The sequence below is a fragment of the Schistocerca serialis genome, chromosome 1 (assembly GCF_023864345.2).
Source record: "Schistocerca serialis cubense isolate TAMUIC-IGC-003099 chromosome 1, iqSchSeri2.2, whole genome shotgun sequence".
NCBI lineage: Eukaryota > Metazoa > Arthropoda > Insecta > Orthoptera > Acrididae > Schistocerca > Schistocerca serialis.
This window is the reverse complement of record NC_064638.1, coordinates 560,815,764-560,839,032: the sequence shown is the minus strand read 5'-3', so window position 1 is coordinate 560,839,032 and position 23,269 is coordinate 560,815,764. Positions and strand designations below refer to the sequence as shown.

The 23,269-nt window shown below is 41.7% G+C and overlaps 1 protein-coding gene across 8 annotated transcripts in view; it reads left to right on the top strand.

Moving 5' to 3' along the window:
- The window catches only part of LOC126475502 (uncharacterized protein DDB_G0283697-like), a 222,904-nt gene that overhangs the window by 191,018 nt on the left and 8,617 nt on the right, over positions 1-23,269 (top strand). For 7 of the 8 annotated variants that reach the window (XM_050103420.1, XM_050103464.1, XM_050103429.1 and 4 more), the window contains 3 exons: positions 1,760-1,994; positions 2,125-2,252; positions 2,333-2,472. In XM_050103420.1, the coding sequence (XP_049959377.1) occupies positions 1,760-1,994; positions 2,125-2,252; positions 2,333-2,472 (503 nt within the window). The remainder of the gene's footprint in view (positions 1-1,759; positions 1,995-2,124; positions 2,253-2,332; positions 2,473-23,269) is intronic. The other variant, XM_050103456.1, reaches the window with a different exon arrangement.

The following is a 23,269-nucleotide window of genomic DNA, read 5'->3' as shown; positions in this document are numbered from 1 at the left end:
GCTCCTGCACACAAAGCAAAACTGGTTCAGGATACAATCAAAACACTTGGCTGGGAGCTGCTACCCCACCCGCCATATTCACCAGACTTGGCCCCTTCTGACTTCCATTTGTTTTCATCAATAGGACACGCATTGGCTGAGGAACACTTCGATTCCTATGAAGAAGTCGAAAATTGGGTGTCTGATTGGTTTGCTTCAAAAGACGAACATTTCTATTGGCGTGGTGTCCACAAATTGCCAGAAAGGTGGTCAAAATGTATAGAAAGCAATGGTCAGTACTTTGAATAAAATGTTTTCACGTTTCAATTCAAAATTAGTGTTTTATTTTCACAAAAAAAACGCTCATTTCATACCGGTTCACCTGGTAGAACGTGGTCAGGTGATAGGGTGTCACTTGTTTAATACGTCTGTACACGAGATTTCGACACTCCTGAACATCCCTAGGTCCACTGTTTCCAGTGTGATAGTGAAGTGGAAAAGTGAAGGGGTACGTACAGCACAAAACCATACAGGCTGAACTCGTCTGTTGACTGACAAGAGACCGCCGACAGTTCAAGATTGTCGTAATGTGTAATAGGCAGACATCCATCCAGATCATCACACAGGAATTGCAAACTGATAAGGATCAACTGCAAGTACTATGACAATTAGGCAGGAGGTGAGAAAACTTGGATTCCATGGTTGAGCAGCTGCTCATAAGCCACACATCATGCCGGTAAATGTCGAACGACACCTCGCTAGGTGTAAGGAGTAAACTTTAGACAATTGGAACAGTGGACAAATGTGTGGAGTGATGAATCGTGGTACACAATGTGGTGATCCGATGCCAAGATGTGGGTGTGGCAAATGCAAGGTGAACGTCATCTGCCAGTGTGTGTAGTGCCAACAGTAAAATTGGAAGGTGGTGGTGTTATGATGTGATCATGTTTTTCGTGGAGGGGGCTTGTACCCCTTGTTGTTTTGCATGGCACTATCACAGCACAGGCCTACATTGATGTTTTAAGCACCTTCTTACTTCCCACTGTGGAACAGCAATTCGGGGATGGCGATTGCGTCTTTCAAAACAATCGAGCACCTGTTCATAATGCACAGCCTGTGGCAGAGTGGTTACTCGACAATAACATCCATGTAATGGACTGGCCTGCAAAGAGTCCTGACCTGAATCCTATAGAACATCTTTGGGATGTTTTGGAACACTGACTTCATACCAGGCCTCACTGACTGACATCAATACCTCTCCTCAGTGCAGCACTCCGTGAAGAATGGGCTACCATTCACCCAAGAAACCTTCCAGTACCTGATTGAACATACGCCTGCAAGAGTGGAAGCTATCATCAAGGCTAAGGGTGGGCCGGCACCATATTGAAGTCCAGAATTACCGATGGAGGGCACTGTGGACTTGTAAGTCATTTTCTGCCAGGTGTACGGAAACTTTGATGATATAGTGTATTATACCCAGAATGATGAAGAGGGAGAAATTCAGAAGTATAAATAGAAAAGAAAGCATCAAGATATTGACGTATGCAGGTTAGACTGGAAAAACATTAAACAAAAATCTTCCAGTAGCCATTGTTGCAATGGGTTTTATCATTTGTTCTCCATACTGGTTGTAAAAGATTGTGTAGGAGAAAACAGACTATAAATTTGGAAGCAGTTGGACTTTCATGTAGTGTTACAATTATGTATGCTGTAAAAGTAGGACATTCACATTGTTGGAACCTCACATACAAAGTGACCATTTTTATTTTATACTGTGTAGGAGCCCAGAAGCAAAACAAGTATTAGAGAATGTCTTGCAGAAATGGCCAAGGAATGGATTTGCCCAAGTACATTATGGATTTATCTTGAAGACTGGGAATTACAACATGACAAAAGCTGTCAGATACCTGCAGGAGGGAATTGCCACCCGGGAACCTGGAACTGTAGATGGACGTTTTTTCTTTCAGCTGGGAGATGCACTTATGCGTCTTGGTCGAAGAAAGGAAGCAATGGAAGTAAGTTTAAATGATTAATCGAACACACAAGATGTGAACAGTTGTGAAATTTTCTTAATTCCGTTGTTGCAAAAAAAAAATTTCTAAGAATTCAGCCGACCTATTTTATATCATAAAATTCTGATTTCAGGTAAATGAACTTGGTGTTAGGGAAGGTTTGTTTCTGTCTAAATATCAGAGGTCACTCTACAATGTAGACAGGCTTCGTGCTCAGCCTTGGTGGACACCAGAGGAGACCACTTATGCACCATACTTCAGGTATGTTCGTTGTTCTAAGGAGTAAACAAATAATGCAGCTGTATTCCCACAGAAACATGCTTTCAAGTTTCAGTTTGCAGGAAACTGGAGGAGAATTGGAAGCAGATAAAAGATGAAGGTGTGAAGGCACTGTATGATAAAAATAAAAATTTATTCAGAGATGAAGCAGAAAATCTGAAGGATTCCGGCAAATGGAAGCAGTTGGAATTGTTTGCCAGAGGTAAACAAATTATAGACCTTGAAGTATAAAATCTAAGTTGAAATTTATAAGATACAACCTACAAAGTATGTTAGTGATGAATGAATGAATGAATGCCGCTATGTGTTTTGACCTTCTTTCTGAATGACAAGATTCATTTTTCCTCCTTAGTGCCTTGGCCAAAATGCATTCTTGAAGCAAATACACTGCAGCACCAAAGAAATTGGTATAGGCACGTGTATTTGCATACAGGGATATGTAAACAGGCAGAATATGGCACTGAGGTCAGCAACACCTATATACAGGGTGTATACGACCCGGGACAACTGGGAGACCCGGGAAAAACCCAGAAATTTTTTTCATCTGGGAGAAAATAAAACATCAACGAGAGAAAAAAACGAAAATAAAACTTAAGTTGCAAAGGAAATTCACCTTATACAACAACGAAACACAGTGCTCATACACACGTCTGCCAACAGCAAAATGTGTCAAAGGCTTTAGGAAGACTGTGTGCAATGCTTCATAACACAGATTCCCTCCAGTGAGCGTGACATCACAACTGTTTACATTAGATTAGTTTTAGCAGTTACGATCAGGCTCATGCACATGCGCAGTTGAGCCGTGCTTCTGGCTTGAAGTGTGGCTGTTAGCTGTATAAGCAGTAACAGCAAGATGCTATCCAAAAAAATTTTACTGGCGTGGTAAATCTGCCAGATTCACTGGGGGCAAACTGGGGTATCTGACCCGGGCGACAATTTCAGGGAGGGGGGGGGGGGGGGGGGGGGGTGTGGCAATTCATACTCTTGAGGGGGGAAAAAACATTGTTTCACAAAGCGCCTAGTATTCAGCACACGTTGGTCTATCGATTATTCATATGATTTTGAAACTCAACCCTATTGGTTTTTTAATATTTTTGAAGTTCTGAATGAATCTTGAGTTGAATTTTGAATGTGTGCATAGTGGACATCATGTCTCTGCCAGGGGAATCCCCATCGCATCTAGAAATAAACTTTCTTGCAGACAGAAGGGGACGGGGCTATGCATGCTGAGCGGAATAAAGCCGCGGTTCGAAAATGTCATTGATCCAGGGTTGATGCGCAGAGCGGTCTGAGTTGTAATGGGGAGGTGGATAGTTTCCAAGTGACCTATGTTTACGTTTACTGATTTTGCTGTTTCCTCTTCGTTTAGTGCTCTTATGTCAAATGAAAACAAAATAGATTTCTGTGGCCGGGAGCTATCAAGTGAATTAAAATTCATTCACTTAATTATGGAATGCTAAAATATGTTATTGGATACAGATTTTATTGCCACCTTTCTGACAGTCAAGCATTAACCACCTTGCAGAGAAATGAAGTTATTTTTATCAGTTTGCCAAGAAGAAATTTTGGCTTTTATTAATCTTTTCTGCTGAGGCAGTTAATTTATTTGAAACAAAATGTTTAATTCGACACTATTGGCTAGTTTCAACTGTTCACTGCATTTCAAAAGTGCATGTTTTCATCCTCTAGCACGTATGGCATTATAAAGAACCAAACATGAGATAATACAGTACTTGTACACCAAGAAAATTGACATCCGAATCTGGACATACGAATGTGCACTGTAAGCCGAATTATGCATTTTAGTGTGGTTCGTGAAATTGTGATGCTGTCGGAGTATCCTCTGATGTCTTGTTTCATTTACGACATAATGTAAGATCTTTTAATGTTTTACATGTATGAACATACCGGCTTCCAGCATCAACGTAGCCTGCACAAGCACGGTGACTCCTGTTATCTGGTACTATCTGGCAACTGCTGAAACGGACTTGTTTCTAACAGGTCACAGGCAAATATTGTGAATGGTTGTTTGAAAAGCATTACTTTCAAAGTAAGTTTCCTTTTATGCAAGCTGAACTGTGTGCGAGAATTTACAATGAATTTCTTAAATCACAGTGCGTTTGACTCTCATTTAAATATCAAATCTTTGAGGACGACCATTTAGAAAAATTTCGAGCTCAGAAGATCAGACATTTATGTCATTATTAAAAATTTTACTGGTACATTTGTGTGATGTATCTGAAAGTATAACAAGCACAAAAAAGATCATGATTACGTGTGAAAGCTTAGCTTCTCTTGCAGCTTATTAATCTTAGAGAGCAGTATTATATGTGAAAGCTTTGCTTTTCTTGTAGCAACACTATGTATATTAATTTAAACCATTAACTTTTCCAATTTGTGTGTACATGCTACTTAAGTGATATTGCTATTTGCTGACATCATCACATGTCCTATGCTCTGAATATCTGCTGTCATCGACTGGTGAGCTCACGTGACATGACCTGTGACTGGCTTGCAAAAGCGCATTGCAATCTCGATTTCAATGCTTTGGAAAGTAACGTGCGCTGTTTGGTGGAATTCAAATTTATACTTTCGTAACATGAAAATATGCAACGTACATGTTGCGGCAGATCAAAGATCTTTCCAAATCATTTTTTTTTTTAATACTGCTTTTGGTTTTCTACGCCGGTGTATATAACCATAACCATTCAAAGGATTGATAAGTTTTACAGTTTCGAGGAAAAGTATACTGTCACTTCACACAGAGAAAGTGTATTTTCACCCGGGAGAAAATGTATTTTTAACTGGGGAATCTGGGAATTTTTTTTACTTGTCTGCATATACATCCTGTATATAATGCAACAAGTGGCTGGAGCAGTTGGTAGATCGGTTACTGCTGCTAAAGTGGCAGGTTATCAAGATTTCAGTAAGCTTAAAAGTGGTGCTGCAGTCGGTGCATGATCGATGATACCCAACGTCTCCGAGGTCGTGATGAAGTGGGGATTTCCCGTACGAGCATTTCACAAGCATACTGTGAATATCAGGGATCTGGTAAAACTCAAATCTCTGACATAGCTGCTCTGACATTGCTGTCGTCGGAAAAATATCCTGCAAGAATGCAACCAACAACAACTTAAGAGAATCATTCAACGTTGACAGAAGTGCAGCCCTTCCACAAATTGCTGCAGATTTCAATGGTGGGCCATCAACAAGTGTCAGCATGGGAACAATTCAACAAAACCTCATCAGTATGGGCTTTTGGAGCCGAAGGGCTACTTGTGTACCCTTGATGACTGCACAACACAGAGCTTTACAACTTGCCTGGGCCTGTCAGCACAGACATTGGTCTGTTGATGACTGGAAACATGTTGCCTGGTCGGATGAGTCTCAGTTCACATTTTATCAAGCAGATAGATGTGTATGGGTATGGCGACCACCTCATGAGTCTATGGACCCTGCATGTCAGCAGGGGATTGTTGAAGCTGGTGGAGGCTCTGTCATGGTTTGGGGCTTGTGCAGTTGGAGTGATATGGGACCACTGATATGTCCAGATATGACTGACAGGTGACACATACGTAAGCATCCTTTCTGATCACTTGAAACTTGTGGTGTGCGTACTCTAAGACCTTCGGTACACACACCATCAGATTATTTGACTTGTCGCTCTAACAAAGTAGGCGAGTGTCAGCAATGTGTCTCGTGGTCTTATCGTGGCGTGTTCATCTTCTCCCGTTAGGTCAGACGATAGAAATGCCACTTGCACGCTTAGAGTAGCAGATTGACGGTGACCAACTTTAAACAGAACTTGATTAATTTTCACACACATTTATTAAAATAATAAAAATCATGGACATTACGTAACTTGATTCTGGATGCTGTTTGCAATTGACAATCTGAAGTTCCTTTGGTCTTGGTACTTTAATTTTATTCTCACATATCTCTGATACTTGACAAAGTGTCTATACATTTCTCTTCATGGCTATGTACAGGAATATGATCATCTTATTAGGCGCAGACTGAAACTTGACTATAGACTAATGCAGACTGACTAAGACTGACTAATTGGAGGTCTGTACACTCGTTATAATACCTCGAGCGTTCAGGTATCACTGCGTGAGTGTGATGTGCGAGGAGAAAAGGTTCTACGTCAGCAGCAATCTCATTGGCTGCGTTACATATTAATACGCGGATCGGCGGAAGCAGAATTTGATCTGTCTCTAAGACAGCGCCATCTCGTAGTGCGGAGACGGACGAGCGCTACGCCTGCGCTGTTGTGCTTAGCGGGGCGCGCTCTAGTGGGAAAGTTGTGTACGCGCTGACTACGCAGAACTATGTACACAACACAACCCTTCATGTGCACTGTGCATTCAGGCAGACATGGGCAATTCCAGCACGACAATGCGACACTCCACACATCCAGAATTGGTATAAGTGGCTCCAGGAACACTCTTCTGAATTTAAACCCTCCCACTGGCCACTAAACTTCCCAGACACGAACATTATTGAGTATATCTGGGATGCCTTGCAATGTGCTGTTCAGAAGAGATCTCCACCCGCTCGTACTCTTATGGATTTACGGACAGCCCTGCAGGATTCATGGCTTCAGTTCCCTCCAGCACTACTTAGACATCAGTTGAGTCCTACCCACACTGCGTTGCGGCACTTCTGCATTCTCGTGGGGGGGTCCTACACGATATTAGGCATGTGTACCAGTTTCTTTAGCTCTTCAGTGTATATTTTATAACTGGCAAAACAGTGATTATGAGAAATGGAAAAAGGAAACTGTAAAACTTTCCATAGAATATAAGAAGAGTGACAACATATTACAATTTCTTGCAGGAAATTTTATGCATGGTAAATTTTCAAGAGATGCACTTATACAGAAAGTACCAGACAATCCTGAGTCCAGAATATAAGACGACCCGACCCCATTTTCATAAGGGGCTCCTTGAGAAAATCTTATGTTTAACGTATTCCGGATAATCAAAATTACCAACTCCTGTATTGATATAAAGTATCTGCCTAAAAAAGTTAAGATTATATCTGTTCCAAACTTATGCAATCTCATGTTTACATTTTGGTAATTCAAGGAGAAACGAAATAAAAAGAAATAGATGATTTACATTAATTTTTATCTTCACTTTAATCCTTTTTTGCTTACTATCTGAGCCATCTGTCTGTGGTGTCACCATTTTTAATAATAATAGTAATAATAATAACAATAGCAGCAATAATAATAATTATCACTGGGGGACATGGTCAGGGGAGAAGAGGCAATTTATTTCTATATAATGAGAAGGAATGAAATGAAGTTTATCACTTTAGTTGTCACAAATATTTATCTCTCCCTTCCGAATATGCTGAGAGCCCCAAGATGGAGTTTAGGGTGGGACCTAATAGCAATGTTTAAATTGCTGCAAGTAAAATTAGAATCGGTAAAATTTATAATGTTGGTGGTCACACACATTTGACTGTATTTTCAAGAATGCAGTTACTGTGGGACCTGAGAACACAGCCTATTTTTCCGAGTACATAAGTGAGGATGTTACAGTTTTCTGCCCACTGCTCTCTCATTGGCTGTCAAGAACCAGTAGCTGCACACACTCTTTCATTCCCATCATACCTCATGGTGAACATTGACAATATTGCAGTACCAAACACGCCACTTGATCATGCATAGATTTTACCGTCTCCTGCACAAATGTATTCTATTGATGAGTATTTATCCAGTTCTAAGGGACAGTTCAATCCCAATTACTAAGGGATTCAAGCAAACTGCAATTTAAACATTGTTCATGCTCATAAAAAGCATAAGTATGCTGTGTACAATCCCACAGTTGGCAGCACGAAGGAATTTGCTGCCCACTCACGATTCCTTTCCCAACATTCGTCCTAGTTCTGAGCCAAGATAGTGTCATTATTACCTCGCCAACCCTTCAAACTTCTCCAGAATAAATCTGCATGTGACCTCAATTGCCAATGCTACATCTGTAAATTTGAAGCAACGCTGAAGTTCATCTGGTACACAAAATAAAACTGTTGACATCAATAGCAATAATTTACTCTGGAATGTAAGTTGACTGCATTTTTCAAATGACAAATCTGGAAAAAAAAACAATATTTGGTATCCTAATTGTATTTGGTATCCTAATTAGTTACACAACTGACTGGCCATGAGTGTAAAGCCTATGCACAGACAACCTAATAAATAGCATTCATGTGCATTTCTGGACCTGTGTTATATCTTGAAAACTCCTGCTCAGTATACTAATCATTCAGCAGGTGAGTGTGTGTGTGTGTGTGTGTGTGTGTGTGTGTGTGTGTGTGTGTGTGTAGTGAGTGAAGTGTTATGAAACAATGTGTGTATAGTGTGTGCAGTAACTGATTGTGAGATATGAGTGAACAATGTGACATTACATTATTTAATATGTTATTTGTAAAAAGAGTATTGTCTACCAAGAGTAAATCTATTGATTTTCTCTAACTAGAAGTCCGTAAATATATGTGTTTATGAATTAGCTTATTTTAAATTCATCTAAATTTGTAAATATTTTGACATGTCCTGCATCCTTGCAAAAAGAGATCTACGGATGAATAGAGCTGCTGCTGCTGCTGCTGCTGCTACTACTACTACTACTACTACTACTACTACTACTACTACTACCACCACTACCACTACTACAACTACATTAGCTGACGAGGAATGGCGGCTAGTTAAGACACACACACAGTGAATGTGATGTCAGTGTGAGCGTGCTGTCTGTGTGTAGAATAGGCAGATCATGATGGCCCGGAGGCTTGGCACAAGTATTTCAGAAACTTCACAACTTATTGGGTGTTCGAGGAGTAAAAATGTAAATGTAAATGCCGTGTGGCTAGGGCCTCCCGTCGGGTAGACCGTTCGCCTGGTGCAAGTCTTTCGAGTTGACGCCACTTCGGAGACTTGCGTGTCTATGTTCAAGGAGTGTTGTAGTGAGAGTTTTCAACACATGGCGAAATCGACGTGAAACCATGTCCAGACGTTGTGGGGTTGGATGGCCATCCTTCAATAAAGGTGTCAGATGTCATAGGCTGAGAAGATTGGTAAAACAGGACAGTTGGTGAACAGTGGTGGAACTAACATTAGACTTTAATGTTGGGCAGAATTCAAGTGTGTCTGAACACACAGTGCACCAAACACTCCTAACAATGGACCTCTGCAGCCGATGACCCATGTGTGGACCAGTGTTAACACCACAAATTCACAGCTACGACTGAAAGGAGCACATGACCATCAGACTGGACAATGGCGCAGTGGCTGAACAGTGTATGGTCTGATGAGTCCCAATACCTTCTTCATTATGCCGATGGAAGGTACAAATCTGTTGTCTTGCAGAGGAACAGCTCCTTTACACCTGTACTGTGGGATGGAGACAAGCTGGCAGTGGCTCCATTATTCTCTGTAGGACATTCATGTGGGCATCCATGGGTCCAGTGGAGCTCGTACTAGGCACCGTGACAGCCAAGGAGTATCGTACACTGATTGCAGACCACATACACTCCTTCTTGATGATTACGTTTCCCGATGACAGTGGCATTTTTCAGCAATATAATGAGCCATGTCACAAGGCCAGGGGTACGATCGAGTGGTTTGAGGAACAGAATGGTGAGTTTCAGTTGATGGGCTGGCCCCCCAACTCACCAAATCTCACTTGGGATTGGATGCGATTGAATGTGGTGTCAGAGCCCATCAGCCCCCCCCCCCCCCCCCCCCCCTCCAGAATTTACGGGAGTTCGGTGACTTGACTCTTCAGGTATGGTGCCAACTCTCCAGCAACCTTAAGACCCTTTTTGCTTCTGTACCACAATGCGTCACCACTGTTATCCATGCCAGAAGTGGACACAGTGGCTGTTACATATTAGCTAGGTGGTCATAATGTTCTGGCTTATCAATGTATTTGTAAAAATAATGTTTCCTTACTTTTGTGTGCATTCTATCTACTCCACTTGGTCTGAAACACAAAGCTGCACCATGACTTTACCCTGACTTTTCCTTTAAGTAAGTGTAATGATCTGAACCCTTTACTAGGAGTCTCTTCAGAGTGGTCTTCAGAAAGTACGCTGAAGTAGTTGAAATTGGTGGGTTCCAGTTTCAGACCTCTCCAAGTGAGATCAACCTTCATTCCGCACTTGAGAAAATGTTGCCTCATTTCAGGAACTTGTGAAAGCAGGCAGTGTAGACAATTACTTGTGGCTGTCTGCATCTGTAATTCACTGTTCTGTAAGATCACACTATAGTTCTTCTTGGGGTCTTGCACGCTGTGGCAGAGGACCAGGTGAATCATTTTGTGATACAACTAACTGTTTAAAAAAGCCTGAAAATGGTTCATTTCATTAGATAAATAGCATTCTTATTGGTAGTAAAACATAGCTTCTGTACCATAATACCCTAACAAATATATTGGAGCTTCGAATTGAAGATGGATGTACAGCTATATGTACATCAATACTTCAAATCACCTTACAGGGTCTGTGGTAGAGGGTACATCATGTATCAGTGTCACTTCCTCCTTTTCCCAGTGGTTCATGGGAAGAAAGATTGCTTGTAAGCCTCCATATGGGCTCCAATGTCTCTAATTTTATCTTCGTGGTCTTTTTGTGAGCTAACTTTTATGTAGGAGGAAGCAGTATATTGTTTAAATAATGAAAAACTGCACCAGTTATATATTATCATATTTTTATAGTTATCAACTTGCTCCCATCACTAGCATTCAACCTATCTTTGCAAGAAACATTCCAGTTGGGGTTTAGAATTTCATTGCTATTAACCATTGGTTTCAGCCATCTTTCTGTCCCACGTACTATATGGGCATTGTTACTGTTTTTAAGAGAGATCAGTCCTGCAGTTAATTGATACTATATTAACATTTCTTTCTCCGATCTGCTATGATGATGCTATTTTGTCTGGACCCAGAAGGAATGTTATTGGCCCCATGGAGGGATTTCTCTAACCTAAAAAATTCGTATGTGCGTGCTACACGTACTCTGCTACTCCAGTAGAGGAACAATCTCATAGTTCTTGAAATCATGAGTACAGTGATACAACAATGGCCTAAAATTAAAAGGCAAGGTATGAAACTTCCTGGCAGATTAAAACTGTGTGCCCGACCGAGACTCGAACTCGGGACCTCAGGATTAAAACTGTGTGCCCGACCGAGACTCGAACACGGGACCTCGGTCCCGAGTTCGAGTCTTGGTCGGGCACACAGTTTTAATCTGCCAGGAAGTTTCATATCAGCGCACACTCCGCTACAGAGTGAAAATCTCATTCTGGAAAGGCGAGGTAGTTAGAATCTGCTGTTGTGGTGTAAACATTGCCAGAAGGGTCTGTTGTGCCATTCTTCATCATGGTATCGACCTTAGACCATTTATTTACTACCTCAGAAGCATTCTCTTAAGGATGAGTAAGTAAACAGTGGTTTGCAGAGTATGTACGTAGATGTTGTTGTTGTTGTCGTCTTCAGTCCAACGATCAGTTTGACAGAGCTCTCCACACTGGTCTATTCTGTGCAAGCCTCTCCATCTTTGAATAACTTTGCTTTCTGCATCCATTTGATCCTGGTTACTGTATTCTGCATCTTACTGTATTCAACATCCATTTGAACCTCTTTCTGCATTCTATATACATTTCAACTGACTTACTGTATTCATCTCTTGATTTTTCTCTACGATTTGTACCTCCGCAGTTCACACCATTACAAGATTAATGATTATGTGATGTCTTAAGATGTGTTCTATCGAGCATTCCCTTCTTTTAGTCATGTCGTGCATTTAATTTCTTTTTTCCTAAATTGGATTCTGTACCTTTTCATTAGTTACCCATGTTACCCATCTAGTCTCCAGAGTTCTTTTGCAGCACCACATTTCAGGAGCTTCTATTCTCTTCATGTCTGAACTGCTTATCATACATGTTTCACTTTTGTACATTCGTGAACTCCATGCAAATACCTTCAGAAAATACTTCTGAACACTTTAATTTATATTCAGTGTTAACAAATTCTTCTTTTTCAGAAATGTTTTTCTTACTGTTGGCAGTTCGCATTTTTATATCCTCTCTTTTTTTGGCCATCATCAGTTATTTTTCTGTCCAAATAGCAAAAGTGATTTACTTTTATTATCTCATTTCATAGTGCAATTCATTCAGCATCACCTGGTTTAAGGATACAGGGTACTTTTCCGGCTCAATATTATGTAAAACTCAACACCTATTTCTTCCAGGCACTGTTTATAATGCACAGGGTTATTACAAATGATTGAAGCGATTTCACAGCTCTACAATAACTTTATTGTTTGAGATATTTTCACAATACTTTGCACACACATACAAAAACTCAAAGTTTTTTTAGGCATTCACAAATTTTCGATATGTGCCCCTTTAGTGATTCGGCAGACATCAAGCCGATAATCAAGTTCCTCCCACCCTCGGCGCAGCATGTCCCCATCAGTGAGTTCGAAAGCATCGATGCGAGCTTGCAGTTCTGGCACGTTTCTTGGTGAAGCAGGTTTAAACACTGAATCTTTCACATAACCCCACAGAAAGAAATCGCATGGGGTTAAGTCGGGAGAGCGTGGAGGCCATGACATGAATTGCTGATCATGATCTCCACCACGACCGATCCATCGTTTTTCCAATCTCCTGTTTAAGAAATGCCGAACATCATGATGGAAGTGCGGTGGAGCACCATCCTGTTGAAAGATGAAGTCGGCGCTCTCGGTCTCCAGTTGCGGCATGAGCCAATTTTCCAGCATGTCCAGATACACGTGTCCTGTAACGTTTTTTTCGCAGAAGAAAAAGGGGCCGTAAGCTTTAAACCGTGAGATTGCACAAAACATGTTAACTTTTGGTGAATTGCGAATTTTCTGCACGAATGCGTGAGGATTCTCTACCGCCCAGATTCGCACATTGTGTCTGTTCACTTCACCATTAAGAAAAAATGTTGCTTCATCACTGAAAACAAGTTTCACACTGAACGCATCCTCTTCCATGAGCTGTTGCAACCGCGCCGAAAATTCAAAGCGTTTGACTTTGTCATCGGGTGTCAGGGCTTGTAGCAATTGTAAACGGTAATGCTTCTGCTTTAGCCTTTTCCGTAAAATTTTCAAAACCGTCGGCTGTGGTACGTTTAGCTCCCTGCTTGCTTTATTCGTTGACTTCCGCAGGCTACGCGTGAAACTTGCCCGCACGCGTTCAACCGTTTCTTCGCTCACTGCAGGCCGACCCGTTGATTTCCCCTTACAGAGGCGTCCAGAAGCTTTAAACTGCGCATACCATCGCCGAATGGAGTTAGCAGTTGGTGGATCTTTGTTGAACTTGGTCCTGAAGTGTCGTTGCACTGTTATGACTGACTGATGTGAGTGCATTTCAAGCACAACATACGCTTTCTCGGGTCCTGTCGCCATTTTGTCTCACTGCGCTCTCGAGCGCTCTGGCGGCAGAAAACTGAAGTGCGGCTTCAGCCGAACAAAACTTTATGAGTTTTTCTACGTATCTGTAGTGTGTCGTGACCATATGTCAATGAATGGAACTACAGTGAATTTATGAAATCGCTTCAATCATTTGTAATAGCCCTGTACATGTTTTATGGAATTTTTTGTTGATACCAGGTAATGCAGCACACTTTCTAAACAAATTAGAAGTATTTTGAATATTTTTGAACCTGCTTTGTGTTATTAAAGAAATTACAAAGAAATTGATGCAATTTTTTTTAATTTTTTTTCCAAAATGCTTTCTCAAATTGAGGTACCATTTAATCCAATGTTATACATTTGGAGATAAAATTTTTACTGATGGCTGAGGTATTAGACCTGTTTAATTCCACCTATTATGTATATTACAAGCATAAAAAATATCACATCTTACATTTTAATTTTTATAATTTTTTTATCTATTAAGACTTATTTTTTGTATGATTTAGTTGATTTTGCAATAAAGCTTAGGTCTACTACATAAGTATGGACTATTGCAAGTTACAGAAAAAAATCAGAGCAATGCTTTATAAACTTTTGGAAATATTTGTACCTGAATGCTGAAAAATACAACTTGCAGGAAATTGCGAATAAAGATGTGAGTCCAATTAAATTGTGCCTCAGAACATTCCTGAAGCAAAATCTTCATCCTGCAGCATTCCTTCATCTTCAAGCTTCCTCTTGGCATTCCTTTTAGCACTTCTTGCTTCTTTGGTAACTTGAAGAGCAAATCTTTCAGTTTCATCCACCTATTATCTGTCACACGAAAGCAATTGATCTTCCATATTAGAGCCACATTTTATGCCTAAATTTCTCAGGACTTCCAACCTTCCTATCACTCCATCATTGAAATATATCACTGCATCTGGTACACCAACTTTTAATGTATTTAGTCCTACAAAAACATTCTTGGGTTATCTTTCCCATACGCAATGGTTGAAACTTGAATTTGTATTCTGAGTGCCCCATGAAGACATTTACAAAGCAAAACAGGGTCACTCAGGTCTCTAAAAATTGGTTTTTCTTCATTCATAATAGGCTCAGGAAGAGAATGCATATGATGGTATATTTGACCACTTTCTTTTGCTTTTTGGTAACCAGACCAAGAATCAGCTCCTTTAGGGCAAAGTCTGTGAACAGGGTGGTCATCTGTGGACAACTTATGAAAGTAGGTGGCCCATACAGCTTTTCTCATTCCTGTAACGTTATTCAGAGATGCAGTTTGTCTACTGGCCAGTCCATAATAACTCTGAAGATGGTCTATTTTAGTTTCTGTCAATCTCCCTTGGCCAGACACAGATTTTCTATCAGATAGCAACTTTCCTTTCACTTCTGTTCGTAGCTTTCCCAATCTAGCACCCATCCTCTTTTGCACATGTCCACAACACTCCGGTTTTGTTACCAATGTATCACCATAAACATTAAACTCATTAATGTTATTGAAAGCTTTAGAGTCTCCATCGCCTAAGTACTTCGTATATCTAACATTATAAATTGCCACCGACCTCTGAAATATTTTTAGAGCTCCATCACACTCCATACCTCCACTGCAACCATCACAATTCTTAGAACACTGATGTTCAGCATATCCTTCAGTGCTACCATGGCAGGTGTTACAGTATTTAGATAAACACTCAACATCAACATTCTCCAGAGAAGTAGCACTTACAACACCATTCAAGGAACAATGTCCTCGACGTTGCATGTCCCATCAAGTGCAACAGCAATGTCCCTGGTTCCACTAATATTTACAATTTCTTCCACTGCATGTTTCATAGATGCTTTAGACCCAACCGTTAAGGCACCTAAACGTATTTTTATGTACTTGTGGAACCTACAGGGAGTAGGAGGAAGGTCCATCCAACCACAAAATGTTTGAGCAGTTTTTCCCCCCTTTTCCTATTGCGCACATTGCATACACTAACTTCAGATTCACATCATAGGGATTATGCACAATGTTTGAAGTCATTTTCGAGGTAGATTTATTTCAGAATCTACACAGAACAACTAATTTTGACACTAAACCCTTCCTGCTACTTTGTTGTTCAGTTATTCTCAGACAGCCTACACCATCACATTGTTTACGTTTCGCCACTTCCTTTACCGAAGAAGATAAGATGCCCACATCAACAACAACAAATCCGTTACAAACAGCGTCATTGTTAACACAAAAATTTGAATCACTAGGAGGCGTGCATTGTGGGAGTTTCTTCCCTGAAGAACTGATACATAGGTTACTTTCAACAGTGTGGCTTGCTTTGTTTGTGAACTGGTTACCACGGAATTTCCTTTTGTTGAATTTCTTGATGCATGGTATAGTTCATATTTATTGCACACTAAAGGATATGTACTTCCACAAGTATATGTAGCACTTGGGCAACCAACATCCAGTAACACATGAACATACTGCTTCAGCGACACAGAAGTAAATATTAACAAAGATAATCATTTACAGACACTAGAAACCTGCACTGTTACCAACATATACAATGTATCGTACATATAATCGCTGGAAACAGACAGTTCACAGTTCTTTTCAAAATAATACTGGTTTCTGTAATAGAAGTAAAGAGGGTGTGGCAGCATACATGACCGTAACTTTAAAATTCGGTATGTATAGGTCATTCTTCATTTGAAACCGTATAATTTACATATCAATGTAATCAGGAAAGGCTATAGAATGTAATAAAGTCATTAAAAAATTTCAATTTTTCCTCCATTTATAAGCATCCTGTATCCTTAATTCAACTACATTCCTTGCCTGTTGTTTTACTTTTGTTGTTGTTTATCTTAGCACCCTCATTTCAACTACACAACATCCACTGCATTCAAAATTTTTATTTCTTCTATCTAAACTTTAATCCTCTTCACAAATTACTCCTTGGTTTCCATTGCTGCTTGCTCAATGTACGCATTGAATAACATCTGGGATAGTCTACCACCCTCACTCCCTTCGAATCCACTGCTTCACTTTCATATCCTTAGACTTCTATAACAGTAGTCTGGTTTCTGTACATGTTGTATACAAAATTTTGTCCTCTGTATTTTATCCATGCTACCTTCATAATTTCAGAGGGTGTGTAATTCAGTCAACATTGTCAAAACCTATGTATAGATCTGGAATTACTATAAGTGTATGTTTACCTTCCTTTATTCGCCCTTCTAAGATGAACCATAGGGCCAATAAGGCTTCACATATTCTTACGTTTCTACAGAACCCAAACTGATCTTCCCCAAGGTCTGCTTATACCAGTTTTTCCATTGTGCAGCCCTGATGTATTAAACTTTCGTGTCAGTAATATTCACCCTTGTTAGCTCAAGCCTTGCTTGGAATTTGGATTCTTACATTCTTCTTATTATTACAGTCTGAGGGTATGTTTCCTGTCTCTTATATCTTGCACACCAGATGAAATAGTTCAGTCACGACTGGCTTTTCCAAGGATCGAAATATTTCCAAGGGCATGTCATCTTCATAATGGCCATATTTTGACTTAGATCCTTCAGTGTTCTGTCATTCTTCTCACAGTATCATATCACCCATCTCATCTTCAGCTACTTCCTCTTCCCTTCTTTTAATAATGCCCTTCTATATATTCCATCCAGCTTTCATTTTTCCCCTCTTTGATTAGTACTGGCTTGCCATATGAGCTCTCAATAATCATACTGCTGCGTCGTTTCTCCAAAAGCCTCTTTAATTTCACCATAGTAGGCGGCATGTATCTTTCTTCTAGTCACATATGCTTTTACAGCCTTGCATTTGTCCTCTAGCCATTCCTACTTAGCCCTTTTGCCCTTTCTGTCTCTCTCACTTTTTTATACATCTGTATTTCCTTTCACGTACTTCATTTATTATATTTTTATACTTTCTCATTTCATCAGTCAAATGCAATGTCGCCTCTGTTATCGAACAATTTCCGCTAGTCTTTATCTTTTTACCTATTTAATCCTCTGTTGCCTTCTCTATATCTTTTCTCAAAGCTACCAAATTGTCTTCTTATATTCCTATTTCCTGTGTGTCAGTTGTTGCTCAATGCCTCCTTTAAAACGTCTGGTTCTCCCAATATATCCACATCCCATTTCCTTCCTTTTTGAAAGTTGTTTAGTTTTTATCTGCAGTTCATAATCAATAAATTGTGGTCAGAGGCCACATCTGCCCTTCGAAATGTCTGACAGGCCAAGAGGATGTATAATGTGAATCTCACAAAACTTGCACCTCTTTATATACGTAAGCCAGGACACAGTGGAGGTGTGTACCTGCCAAAAGTCAGTTTTTAAAAATATTTTGAAGAGAGATTTCTTTCTTTTTCTCTTTCTTTTAAGCATTGAAATGTTCATTGTTGTGCTAATTATTCTGCAGATGTAAAATAAATGTTGCTATATTCCAAAACTGTTTCAGTAGTCTCTATATTGGACAGTTTTAGGGAAAAAAAATGAAGAAAGATTGCTAGTGATTGCTCTTTTGTCAACTTTGTGCACTACTAAAGATGTTGATGTAGCATATCACAGGCCCAAACAGAGTTGGTTAAATGGCAAGAAGAAAGCTTTCAAGATGATATGATATTGTTGCTGCTTGTATTGCATTGGGAAATAGTTCCACATTATCATCATTTCTCTAATTGTACATAGTTTTCCTTTAATTAGTTGTTAACTTAAAAGGAATTTTAATTGATGAATGAGTATTTATTTTGTAGAAAAGAGAGAACCTGTCCTACTACTATTATTATCATTATTTATTTATTCATTGAATGAATATATACAAAGATGAGGTGACTTACCGAACGAAAGCGCTGGCAGTTCGATAGACACACAAACATACACACAAAATTCAAGCTTTCGCAACAAACTGTTGCCTCATCAAGAAAGAGGGAAGGAGAGGGAAAGACGAAAGGAAGAGGGTTATAAGGGAGAGGGTAAGGAGTCATTCCGCTCCCGCGATTGGAATGACTCCCCACCCTCTCCCCCAAAACTCTCCTCCCCCCCTGTCCCTCCCTCCCTCCCTCCCTCCCTCCCGACGAGGCAACGTGGGTGCTTTCACACGTGGCTCTGCCTTTGATCGTGTACACCTTCTGGGTTACAGGACTGGAGTAGGTGGTGGTGGGAGGGTGCATGGGACAGGTTTTGCACCGGGGGCGGTTACAAGGATAGGAGCCAGAGGGTAGGGAAGATGGTTTGGGGATTTCATAGGGATGAACTAACAGGTTACGAAGGTTAGGTGGACGGCGGAAAGACACTCTTGGCGGAGTGGGGAGGATTTCATGAAGGAAGGATGGATCTCATTTCAGGGCAAGATTTGAGGAAGTCGTATCCCTGCTGGAGAGCCACATTCAGAGTCTGGTCCAGTCCTGGAAAGTATCCTGTCACAAGTGGGGCACTTTTGTGGTTCTTCTGTGGGGGATTCTGGGTTTGAGGAGATGAGGAAGTGGCTGTGGTTATTTGCTTCTGTACCAGGTCGGGAGGGTAGTTGCGGGATGCGAAAGCTGTTGTCAGGTTGTTGGTGTAATGATTCGGGGATTCCGGACTGGAGCAGATTCGTTTGCCACGAAGACCTAGGCTGTAGGGAAGGGATCGTTTGATGTGGAATGGGTGGCAGCTGTCATAATGGAGGTACTGTTGCTTGTTGGTGGGTTTGATGTGGACGGACGTGTGAAGTTGGCCATGGGACAGGTGGAGGTCAACGTCAAGGAAAGTGGCATGGGATTTGGAGTAGGACCAGGTGAATCTGATGGAACCAAAGGAGTTGAGGTTGGAGAGGAAATTCTGGAGTTCTTCTTCACTGTGAGTCCAGATCATGAAGATGTCATCAATAAATCTGTACCAAACTTTGGGTTGGCAGGCCTGGGTAACCAAGAAGGCTTCCTCTAAGCGACCCATGAATAGGTTGGCATACGAGGGGGCCATCCTGGTACCCATGGCTGTTCCCTTTAATTGTTGGTATGTCTGGCCTTCAAAAGTGAAGAAGTTGTGGGTCAGGATGAAGCTGGCTAAGGTAATGAGGAAAGAGGTTTTAGGTAGGGTGGCAGGTGATCGGCGTGAAAGGAAATGCTCCATCGCAGCGAGGCCCTGGACGTGCGGAATATTTGTGTATAAGGAAGTGGCATCAATGGTTACAAGGATGGTTTCCGGGGGTAACAAAGTGATATTTCCAGCAGAGAGTACGAGTGTAGGACAGTAAGCCCTCGTCAAAGATTTACTGTCCTACACTCGTACTCTCTGCTGGAAATATCACTTTGCCACAAAGAAAAATGATCCTAATCCTACTCCTAATGATCCAACTCCCCAAGACACCATCCAAATTGAACCCTGCCTGGAACAGTTCCATCCTCCGTCACAGCGGGACCCACCTCCTCTTCCTCAAAATCACCCTCTCCAAACCTTCCAGGAATTTCTGACTTCCAGCCTTGCATCTCAATCCTTCTTAAAAAACCTTAATCCTACACCCAACATCACCACTGCTGATGCCCAGGCTATCCGTGATCTGAAGGCTGACCAATCCATCGTCATTCTTCCGGCGGACAAGGGTTCCACGACCGTGGTACTTGATCGTCGGGAGTATGTGGCTGAGGGACTGCGTCAGCTTTCAGACAACACCACATACAAAGTTTGCCAAGGTAACCCCATTCCCAATGTCCAGGCGGAGCTTCAAGGAATCCTCAGAACCTTAGGCCCCCTGCAAAACCTTTCACCTGACGCCATCAACCTCCTGACCCCACCGAAACCCCGCACCCCTACCTTCTACCTTCTTCCTAAAATCCACAAGCCCAATCATCCCGGCCGCCCCATTGTAGCTGGTTACCAAGCCCCCACAGAACGTATCTCTGCCTACGTAGATCAACACCTTCAACCCATTACATGCAGTCTCCCATCCTTCATCAAAGACACCAACCACTTCCTTGAACGCCTGGAATCCTTACCCAATCTGTTACCCCCGGAAACCATCCTTGTAACCATTGATGCCACTTCCTTACACACAAATATTCCGCACGTCCAGGGCCTCGCTGCGATGGAGCATTTCCTTTCACGCCGATCACCTGCCACCCTACCTAAAACCTCTTTCCTCATTACCTTAGCCAGCTTCGTCCTGACCCACAACTTCTTCACTTTTGAAGGCCAGACATACCAACAATTAAAGGGAACAGCCATGGGTACCAGGATGGCCCCCTCGTATGCCAACCTATTCATGGGTCGCTTAGAGGAAGCCTTCTTGGTTACCCAGGTCTGCCAACCCAAAGTTTGGTACAGATTTATTGATGACATCTTCATGATCTGGACTCACAGTGAAGAAGAACTTCAGAATTTCCTCTCCAACCTCAACTCCTTTGGTTCCATCAGATTCACCTGGTCCTACTCCAAATCCCATGCCACTCTCCTTGACGTTGACCTCCACCTGTCCAATGGCCAACTTCACATGTCCGTCCACATCAAACCCACCAGCAAGCAACAGTACCTCCATTATGACAGCTGCCACCCATTCCACATCAAACGGTCCCTTCCCTACAGCCTAGGTCTTCGTGGCAAACGAATCTGCTCCAGTCCGGAATCCCCGAACCATTACGCCAACAACCTGACAACAGCTTTCGCATCCCGCAACTACCCTCCCGACCTGGTACAGAAGCAAATAACCGGAGCCACTTCCTCATCCCCTCAAACCCAGAATCCCCCACAGAAGAACCACAAAAGTGCCCCACTTGTGACAGGATACTTTCCGGGACTGGACCAGACTCTGATTGTGGCTCTCCAGCAGGGATGAAATCCTCCCCACTCCGCCAAGAGTGTCTTTCCGCTGTCCACCTAACCTTCGTAACCTGTTAGTTCATCCCTATGAAATCCCCAAACCACCTTCCCTACCCTCTGGCTCCTATCCTTGTAACTGCCCCCGGTGCAAAACCTGTCCCATGCACCCTCCCACCACCACCTACTCCAGTCCTGTAACCCGGAAGGTGTACACGATCAAAGGCAGAGCCACGTGTGAAAGCACCCACGTGATTTACCAACTGACCTGCCTACACTGTGATGCATTCTATGTGGGAATGACCAGCAACAAACTGTCCATTCACATGAATGGACACAGGCAGACAGTGTTTGTTGGTAATGAGGATCAACCTGTGGCTAAACATGCCTTGGTGCACAGCCAGCACATCTTGGCACAGTGTTACACCGTCCGGGTTATCTGGATACTTCCCACCAACACCAATCTATCCGAACTCCGGAGATGGGAACTTGCCCTTCAGTATATCCTCTCTTCTCGTTATCCGCCAGGCCTCAATCTCCGCTAATTTCAAGTTGCCGCCACTCATACCTCACCTGTCTTTCAACAACTTCTTTGCCTCTACACTTCCGCCTCGACTGATATCTCTGCCCAAACTCTTTGTCTTTAAATATGTCTGCTTGTGTCTGTATGTGTGGATGGATATGTGTGTGTGTGTGTGTGTGTGTGTGTGTGTGTGTGTGTGTGTGTGTGTGTGTGGGAGTGTATACCTGTCCTTTTTTCCCCCCGAAGGTAAGTCTTTCCGCTCCCGGGATTGGAATGACTCCTTACCCTCTCCCTTAAAACCCACTTCCTTTCGTCTTTCCCTCTCCTTCCCTCTTTCCTGATGAGGCAACAGTTTGTTGCGAAAGCTTGAATTTTGTGTGTATGTTTGTGTATGTTGGTGTTTGTTTGTGTGTCTATCGACCTGCCAGCGCTTTCGTTCGGTAAGTCACCTCATCTTATATATACACACACACTTCATACTCCATCTTCAGTGGCCTCATTACATTAAACCCTAGTCTTTCTTCATTGTTAATTTCCTCTTGTCGTTTGAAGCTGCATGCGTGCGTGCGAGCATGTTTTTCGAATGGTTTCTTCTTGGCGCGCGCGCGCGCAGCGCGCTGCGCGCGCGCGCGCGCGCGCGCGCACACACACACACACACACACACACACACACACACACACACACACACACACACACACACACACACACCATCTCTTAATTTTTATAAATAAATTGTCAGTACTTACTAGGTCAGATACTAGTGTAAGGTGTGTGAAAATATTGAAAAGTATCTTAGCCGTACTGTGATTTGAAACTTTGACATTAGCACTGAGGAAAGAAAAAGCAGAAGAAATGAAGATGAGGTGACGATTTAGTTAAATTATAGTTGTCAACGTACATGAAATCTATTTGCTGAAGATTTTTGCAAATTTGTTGAGCAATACAAAGACTTCATACTTATTATCTCTTATTTATTGATGTTGGTTTTGTGAATGTAAATTGAAACTGAGTGCAAGAAGCAGTTTATAGGTGCAAGACAAGTGTTTGTTTTTCTTTAGTTAGTAACCACATGGGGGTTTTGGAAGTATTATTTATGAAGTAGAGTACCTAAAATTTAAAAGTGTTATTAGAAATGATCTCAGAAAGGTGTTTTCCAAAATTGTGAACCTTCTTGTCTTCTTTGGGACACTTACAATTTGCAAACAGGTTTAATTGGACTTAATGTTGAACAATAATTGATTG